The sequence below is a fragment of the Typha angustifolia genome, chromosome 14, assembly GCF_048772165.1.
Source record: "Typha angustifolia cultivar Huaian chromosome 14, ASM4877216v1, whole genome shotgun sequence".
In the NCBI taxonomy this organism is placed as follows: Eukaryota; Viridiplantae; Streptophyta; class Magnoliopsida; order Poales; family Typhaceae; genus Typha; species Typha angustifolia.
The window spans coordinates 2,909,504-2,918,015 of NC_133252.1; the positions used below are offsets into that span (position 1 = coordinate 2,909,504).

General features: G+C 36.3%; 2 protein-coding genes across 4 annotated transcripts; one reads left to right on the plus strand and one right to left on the minus strand.

Annotated features, from left to right (window-relative positions):
* Window positions 1–914: 914 nt before the first annotated feature.
* LOC140776272 (acid phosphatase 1) lies at window positions 915–2,714 on the minus strand. 2 transcript variants are annotated; one of them, XM_073119921.1, is made up of 4 exons: window positions 2,499–2,714; window positions 2,002–2,392; window positions 1,700–1,912; window positions 915–1,213 (listed from the first exon to the last, which is right to left on the minus strand). In XM_073119921.1, the coding sequence occupies exons 1-4, from the start codon at window positions 2,503–2,505 to the stop codon at window positions 1,036–1,038; spliced, it is 789 nt and encodes a 262-aa protein (XP_072976022.1). In that variant the 5' UTR covers window positions 2,506–2,714; the 3' UTR covers window positions 915–1,035. The 2 variants fall into 2 exon arrangements, with proteins under 2 accessions (XP_072976022.1, XP_072976023.1); XM_073119922.1 differs by having other exon boundaries at window positions 2,561–2,707.
* A 2,592-nt stretch (window positions 2,715–5,306) lies between these two features.
* LOC140776371 (uncharacterized) lies at window positions 5,307–8,105 on the plus strand. 2 transcript variants are annotated; one of them, XM_073120050.1, is made up of 5 exons: window positions 5,307–5,656; window positions 5,781–5,883; window positions 6,284–6,407; window positions 6,724–7,467; window positions 7,557–8,105. In XM_073120050.1, the coding sequence occupies exons 1-5, from the start codon at window positions 5,482–5,484 to the stop codon at window positions 7,902–7,904; spliced, it is 1,494 nt and encodes a 497-aa protein (XP_072976151.1). In that variant the 5' UTR covers window positions 5,307–5,481; the 3' UTR covers window positions 7,905–8,105. The 2 variants fall into 2 exon arrangements, with proteins under 2 accessions (XP_072976151.1, XP_072976152.1); XM_073120051.1 differs by having other exon boundaries at window positions 5,787–5,883.
* Window positions 8,106–8,512: the final 407 nt, after the last annotated feature.

Below are 8,512 nucleotides of genomic sequence, written 5' to 3' on the forward strand. Positions count from 1 at the left end.
GAGTATCAACTAGGAATACGTTATTATAATATTAAAGATAAAATTTAAAATACCTAAATTACCCTTTGGTGATTCGGGTAGGGTGATTAAATTTAAGAAGAGATTTTAGTATGCTTAAAAACTGTTTGGATTGGTGCAGGTCAAAGTCAAGGTTAAAAGAAATTAAGGGTATTTTAGTAATTTACTTAGTAGAGAGTTATATAAAAATCATAGATCATGGTTAGTGATAGTTAGTAAAGGTAATAATAGAATGTTATGAAAATTATAAGAAAAAATTGAGGGGCCTCGTTATAAAATCCTTACTGATGGGCGTTAATTAGAAAATAATTAAAATATAGAGTGTTATAATAAAAGAAATAGAAACATTCCCTTTGGTTAGTCTTATGATCTAAGGGCCAATATTTCAGCATAATGATTGTTAAATTTGAAGAATAATATGAGGTTAATTTATCTACTAATTGTGCCAATCAACTCATAAGTAAACTATCTTCTATGGACTTTCTTTTCAAAAACAAAATCATAAGGAAACTATTTTATGATATTCTTCAGTTTTTGAATTACTACCCAAAATAGCAAATCAAGGGCTTCACCAGCACAATTGATTCAAAATTTCTTTCAAATTCAAATTTGAAAAAGATCATTTTAAGGCTATTATATGAACATAAGATAATTTCTTATAGAAACAAAATGCCTCCTCAAATATTTCTCTTATATGCCATGTAGTAACCAAAAAAATGTCCATGTGATAGAGCTCAGTTGATTAAAGAAGCTCATGTTATATGTGGACATCCTAATTTTAATCCTAATCCTAGCAGTATTGATATTTAATGGTACACCGTTTAGCGAAAAGTATATATATAATATTGCACTAAAGCGGAATTTCTCACAATAATACCATGATACAACAATAAAAATCTTCAATTAGAAGCATTTGAATAATTGCAACAAATCAAGGAGTTTTCCATACAATTATCATCTCTTCTTCTTTTTTCTTAGCTTCTTCGATATCGCATTCATCACATATGATCATGGCAATCAAGGTACAAAATACATTGGATTAGGAAGTTTAAATATGCGATCGCCAACATAGTCTCCCTGCAGATCACTCCATTGATCTCCTATGTTCCCGCGCAATCTATACCCTTCTGCAACCAATTGCTTTCTGATTGCCGACTTAAAGAGTGTCGCGCTTAGCCCTTTATATGGCGCTGTTCTGCAAAATTCACGATATATACTACTAGTATTAGAAGATTAGGAAACAAAAGGATGATGTTATAAGTTTGCAAACATGGATGAGTTTCAAATTTCACAGACTGGTAAATCTTAAAAGAGAGTTATTTTAACATAAACCTCATTTGACACTTCTAAATTCTCAACTATCCAATATATCATACATCATTGAAAGTGTTAATGGAAAACATTAGATAATTATCTTATCATTAGCTACTTCCTCTCTTTGTTCTTTAAAGTAAGAGTAAAATAATCTGTAAAATGTCTAAAATTAATCATGCGATATTCTGAAGATGAAGAACTAAGAGAAGATGAATTTTAGAGGTTTTACATAATTAAGAACTCAATGTGCTACCAAAAAAAATGATATGATCTATGTGAAGATGGCAAAGATCTATAGATGTAATTATATATATATATATATATATATATATCCTTTGAAAATATTCCAAGGATCACAAATTATCACCTCATGATCAACCTCTCATACCCATCAAAGCCCTGGAACTTCAAATTGCTAGTTGTTACTGAGCCCAGACTCACTTCATCCCTTCCTGTGAGAAGGAAAACCTTGTAACCGAGCTGTATCAATCTCTTGTACATTCCTAGCACTGCAGGGATAGCTGGGCAAATCCCTTCACTTGCCCAGCTCTTGAATGCCACAGGATCAAATGGAACTCCCCTGCAACCAAAATCCTCCAAACTATGATATATATAATTATTCAATGAAAACAAAGACCAAGATCACTTTTAAGTAGATGAGATCATTACCCGAACTGCTTGCCTTGATAGTAGAAGAGATTGGAGAGGCAAGTATCATCCACATCCAACACCCAAGCATCCATGCCATCCCCACCTACACTAACACCATTAAGATAGAGGCCAACTTGCTCCATTGCAGTGTCAAGATCTCTACTGTATTGGCCACCAAACATGTAGCTCTCGACGTAGAAGACGCACTGCGGAGGGACCGTTCGCCAACCCTTGGCGTTGTTCGCCTCGACGGCGAGCCGCCAGCTGAGGCAATAGCTAGTGTCAAACGCTATGCTTGGCCTCAGCAGCTGGCTTGGTTTGGCTTCGGTGGTTCTGGAGAAGAGATTGCTCAACATGAGAAGGATGAGCTCCCACAGTGCAACCATCAAAGTGAACATGTACCTCCACTCTATATAATACATCACAACATAAAAGAAGCTTTTAGATTCAAAGCTGGATGAATCTTTATGATAAAGATGGCAGAATAATATTATTCCCATATCAAAACAAACCACCTTTCATTTGTGGGTCTATAAAATAATGGCACTTTACTAATCTTTAGGCATAATATTCCCACCTAGTGCTGCTATAAAGTGGCAAGAACACTCCTAATATCCATACATAAACCCCTGTCTATCTTGCAACCTTTTATAAGATAGAAGTAGAGAAGAGAGAGAGAGAGAACCGAGAAACCAAGCATCAAAGTGGTCTAATGGAGTTGGTCATAGATGAAGCCGAGAGAGATTGATATATATATAGAGAGAGAGAGAGAGAGAGAGAGATAGAGAGAGAGAGAGAGAGATAGGAGGAAGAGGAGTAGGAGGAGGAGAAAGGGAATAGGAGAATACGTGAGTCACAGTAAAGTAGACGAATATAATACATCACAATAACAAATGGGAAGATAATGGAATTGCTTTTGCGTAGGGGAAGAGTGATCCCATTTTCGTTCCAATGAATTGCTCCACATGCATGCACCGTCAGCTCTCCATATGCTTGACACGTAGCTCCACTCATCACCCCCATACATGACTACGTTCACTTTTCCATATCCATAAGCATTCTATTAATGCCAAGAATGATGTCAGTCATAGTTAAAGTTTAACGGATGCCTCCCTTGCATTTAGTTCTCATTGTGCCTTAGAGTAAATTTTAATGTTTCTTTCTTTGTTCCTTCTCGTCACATCATATATACATACACTGGCAGGAGTCGATTGAATTAACCCCAGTTTTCTTCTTAAATTTTGACCTAATATACTGTGGTCGATCGATCTAGCTAGATCTACTTGGTGCTCACTGAGTGTGTTAGCACTGAGCATGGAATAGTTGGAATAGTCCTTCCACTCATGACTCACCACTAAATGGGTAGATGGTCAAAGTCTAGAATTAAAGCACATATGTAGACTATATCACCCTAAGATTGAATCAGACTTACACCTCTGCCGTTAAATAAGTTTCATCTGTGTCACTCGATCCTCGTTATGATCTTTCTTTATAATAATATTAAGGTGATTTTTATTAAAATATAATTTCCCCTCTGAAACAACTCCCAGGATTTGAAGCGAAATTAAAACCTACATATAGAATGTTGGGGACGTGATATTGATTCCTTAGTAATTAATTCCAGACCAAGCAAATAAGTACATATCTTGGGTTCAAGATTTCGTCAAGGGGGTTGACTTGGATAGCCAAAATGCTCCAAGCACCATCATCGTGAGATGGAAAGGTGAGATGCATGATCACCCCTAGATAATATAAAGTTGGCTCCTTTTTTTTTTTTAATTTCAAAAAGGACAAAGAAAAACAAAAAAGTTGGTTGGCCACTTGGAAGTCAAATCTCCAAGATGGTTTCAGAACAAAGTAAATCCAAGTGATGGACATTGCCCACTAGAGAAATATGCACACACTTTTGTACAAAGCCGTCCCTAAGCATGCATATAAGATCTCAATGAAATTTTACTAGTCTTTTTCTTCTTTTCCGAGAAGAGAAGATCATAACGAAATAACTATTCTCTTATTTGGTTAGCTCCATTCTTCACCATTTAAGAAGTGATGGAGCAATCCATTTTGCAAATCAACTGTTGCTCTGAAGAAGAAGAACAAGAAGAAGCATATACTCATCAATGATAACTTTATTATTATTATTTAATTAATATACTTTCGGAATTTTATAGCATGGCCCTTCTTTTTCCTCAGATAACTAAAAGCCAATCATTCTCAAATTGAAGTGTATCCACCATAGAATATTATTTTTAAAATATTGAAGGTTATTATTAAAATCTAAATTACCCATTGATGACTAGAGTTGAGTGACTAGATATAGATATAGGAAAATGTTTTTGATATGGTTGGGATAAGATGTGGAAATGACTTGGTCAAAATAACAATAGGTTGTTATATGAAAAATTAAAGGGCCAAAGAAGAGATTTAGTCACAAGATCCCAAACAACTGCTCTATGTGAACAAGCAATTTGCTAAAAAAAAAATAGTTTTCTAATTAGCAAAAAATGCTCCCTATTTATCAAATTTAATTTTAGATTTTTTTATACTGATTTAGCCCTATCAAATTTTAAAAAAAAATCATTATATCCTAAAAACGACACACATTGTTTATGTAATTTATACGCATCGACTATACAAAATGTACGCTCTAATTTTAAAAAATTATGCATCGAGATTAAAAAAAATATCACGCATCACTATGTAATTTTTACTCATCATCTATACAAAATATACGCTCTAATTTATATATTAAAAAAAACATCACTCATCACCTATGTAATATATACGCATCGCCTGTGTAAAACGTATGCTGTAATTTTTAACGATGTGTGCATATAGATTTTTAAAAAAGTCATACATCACTTATGTAATTTATACGCATCGCTTATGCAAAATGTACGCTCTAATTCTTAACAATGTGTCCATCGAGATTAAAATGATAAATTAGTCTAAATCAATAAAAGAATATCTAAATTTGTAATTCGATAAATGGGGGATCTATTTTTATTAATTATAAAACTAGGAGGCTTTTGCTGTGAAGTAACTGATGACCAATATGTCACAATAAACTAATAATCTAGGGGGCGGCATGCATAAAAAACCAAATAAATGAAAGCACGACTCTTCTAATTCTGTGGTATTAAGTTAAAAGGAAATAGCGATAGCTAACTAATTTACCCGCGAAATTTTTTCCGATCCATTCAAAAAGATGGAATAAATTTTTTTCTTATTTATTTATTGGGTATTAAAATTATATCGCAGTAACAGTTATTCACGAATAACTCCCATTTAATTCTCGTCCTCTCTCTCTCTCCCCCTTGGCTCCTCTCGTTCCTCCTCTTAGATCCAACAGCGAATAACTCCCTACATTTATTCACGTCCCGTATCTACTGTCGGCACGATTGCACGAAGCCAAGTTGTTTGACAAAATTCTCTGTCGAGTTCTTAGATGAACGAGTTGACGTGTTTGACGAAATTCCCCCTTGAGGTTTTAGAGGGATGAAGCCCGTCTCGAAGGATCCTGCATTGGTTGGGAACAAGTTTTTGGCAGGATCGCGGATTGTAAGTCATGGAAGGTCAAGGAAAGGAGATGAGAGTTTGGATCTCTTTGCGGGGATCCAACGAAGCCAATTCGCAGCAGGCCACGATGAATCCAGCGGTCAAAGGAGTGCAGGTTCTTCTTTTTTTTTTCAAAATTCTGCTGTTTCTTTAATTCATCATATTATGATCGGCATAGATTGCTAGTTTTATTAGAATTTTAGTAATGAGGACAATAAATGTAATGGATTACATTGCAGTGGCAGATAAATTGAAAGGGATTTCAATGGCGCCAGGAGCATTAGGGAGGAATGGTGTGGATGATTTGTTATCCTCTGATGTGGAGAAGCATGAGTATGATTGGTAATGACTACAAACATCAGTTTCTCTAGATTAATATTCCGTGCTACATTTGCGAAATTTTTAGCTATAAAGGATAAAATTATTGCAAGCGCTATGTTATTCGCTTCTCTAAGTTCTTGCCTTGGCAACGAAAGACATCGTAGAATGTTGAATTATCATCATCTCCATGAAATATGAATTACAATAAGAAGATCTTGCAGGTAAAACACTGACCTAAAAAAAAAATCCAAAACTTATATAACCAGTATTTTACAAGTTATGTCGATTGGTTTGGATATAACAAACTAGTACTGGAGGGAGTCTTGTGCACTTGGGCAGTCCTCAATCACAACTGCAAGCAATTTACCTTCATTTATTGCCATAAGCTAACTACAAATGTAATTGGAATGCAATGGAACAGGCTGATGACTCCCCCTGGAAGTCCTCATTTTCCATCCTCCAATGCCAAAGCAAATAAACTATCCTCAGCATCTCCAAGGGGCGGTTCAGGCGTTCGATCAGTCTCAGCTGCAAAGCCTTCGAGAGTAGGTCTCATCTTGTGTTCTTATATCGGTAATAGTTAAGTTTAATCTAGAATTCTGATATCGAAACTATGACAACTTTATATAATCTTCATTTTCTATCACATATATAGTTGAGGGGCCATCACTTGTCTATGTTCAAGTAGAATAATTTTGATCATGTCTCCAGTATTACATATCTTTTTGGCTAGAGCACAGTACCCTGGAATGTCTTCTTTTTTTTTTTTTTTTCTTTCAACTTCTTATCATTTGAATTGAGAGATCTAATTGAGAGCACTTCTTGCTTGCAAGTACCTAACAAAAATTATCTCATGTACAGTTATCTATGTCTAAATCAGAAGAAGGCCATGTTATTAGATCAGCCAGGAGCAGCTCAGCTACTCCCTCTACTTCCATCTCCAGCACAAGCACTACCTCAAGCTATTCATCTAAAAAGAAGACATCAATTCCCAGCTCAAGCTCCTCCTCAGTCACCTCTAAACCTTCAACTCCTGGCAAGCGCCACCCCGCTGCACAAACCGCGACAAGGTCACCCGTCGCTGCTCCGACCTCTCGTCCAGTGGCTTCACGTCTGCCTAGCCCGGCCAAAACTCATCAAACATCTGTCTCCACTGCAGAGAAAACCAAATTAATCAAGAACTCTAGACCCTGTACACCAACTGTTCGACCTCGGGCTCCTTCCACTGTATCCACACCTAGGTCGACTACTCCCGCATCTCGCTTAGATTCTCAGAGATCGATGCCAACCCGTAGACCCCCAACAGCAGCAGCCACCTCAACCACAACCCGTCCAGCCTCGGCCGGGCGAATTCTAGACAAGAGGATGAAACAACAAGAACTACGTCAGCGCTCTAGCGCTGCTCATCATCTTTATTCAAACTCAAATGCAGCAGCTCAAGCCAGCTCTAAACTGCAGCGTTCACTGTCGTCATCGTCGTCATCAATTGTTACCCGAAGCAGGCTCCAAGACAGCACACCGAAGACCCAATTGCATGGCAGTAGGATCAAGGCCTCCACAGAGTCAGCATCCAGAAGGTCACTTGATGATGCTCTGAAGCATATGGTGAGATCCTCTCTTACACCAATACATGCTACTTGTATCATATGGAATTCAATATCTAACTTCAAATACCATCAACGACTAATACTCAGGACATCCGGAAAGGCGCAGGAGGCATTCCTCGAGCCTCCCTCTACCCGCGAGTCATTCATTCCAATCATAGTTCTAACAAAGTTGTTCCTACTAATGACGACGAAGGATCGACAGAGACAGCCGTTTTGAGGAATGGCGATGCCAATTCTACACAAAAAGAATCTGCCATGGCGAGATTGAGTAAGCAGGACATTTACGAGAGCTTGCGGTACGATGCCATTCTCCTTAAAGAGAACGCCGAGAATATGAACTGGCTGCACAGCGCCGAAGGCAAGCGCGACGAGAGCCCTTTGTTTCAGCGGTTCGAGCAGCTGCCGGAGCCTTTCAGCCCTTTATCAAAGGATTGATCTGCCTCTTGTTGCACAGTTTATCTTGCAAGTGGATGCAGGAAATAACTGCTTTGTTGCAAAAGTTCATTCAAGAGTGCGCGTTTGCTGTTTGGTTCGCGCATAAGATTTTTTTTCTTTTAATTATAATTTTATACATATTTTTTACTTATATTTTATTATTTAGTTGTAAAAGTTAATAATTATTTTAAATAAATTTATGTAGGAATTCATATTTGGTTATTAAACTTTGAATAAGTATGTTATTTGTAATATAAATCATGCTTTAAAAAACGTGCGATAATTTTATCGCACAACTTTTATATTTATGATAAGATATTACATATAATGTGTTATATGACTTACTTATCGGATGCACCGGTACTCAGATTGAAACTTATTATGAGTTTTAATATAAAACTAAGATTTAAGAATGTATTAATGCTAATCACACAAACATGTTTATGGGTAGAAACAAAAAAAAAGAAAAAAATTAAAGTCTAATCTAAATCCAATCCTATATTTTGAACCAACCCGATAACCTAATACTAGTTGATGTAGACAAAGATGGGCCTATATATATATATATATTCATAATCTAATCATAAACCAAAGACTTTAATCTATAT

Excerpts from the sequence above, each read along its gene's own strand:
- LOC140776272 (XM_073119921.1), bottom strand. Across the intron at positions 1,913-2,001 it reads TATCAAGGCAAGCAGTTCGG|GGGAGTTCCATTTGATCCTG; the intron begins GTAATGATCTCA and ends TTTTGGTTGCAG. Across the intron at positions 1,214-1,699 it reads TATGAGAGGTTGATCATGAG|AACAGCGCCATATAAAGGGC; the intron begins GTGATAATTTGT and ends TGAATTTTGCAG.
- LOC140776371 (XM_073120050.1), top strand. The coding sequence starts at position 5,482 with ATGAAGCCCGTCTCGAAGGATCCTGCATTGGTTGGGAACAAGTTTTTG. Across the intron at positions 5,657-5,780 it reads CAGCGGTCAAAGGAGTGCAG|TGGCAGATAAATTGAAAGGG; the intron begins GTTCTTCTTTTT and ends ATTACATTGCAG. Across the intron at positions 7,468-7,556 it reads ATGATGCTCTGAAGCATATG|GACATCCGGAAAGGCGCAGG; the intron begins GTGAGATCCTCT and ends ACTAATACTCAG.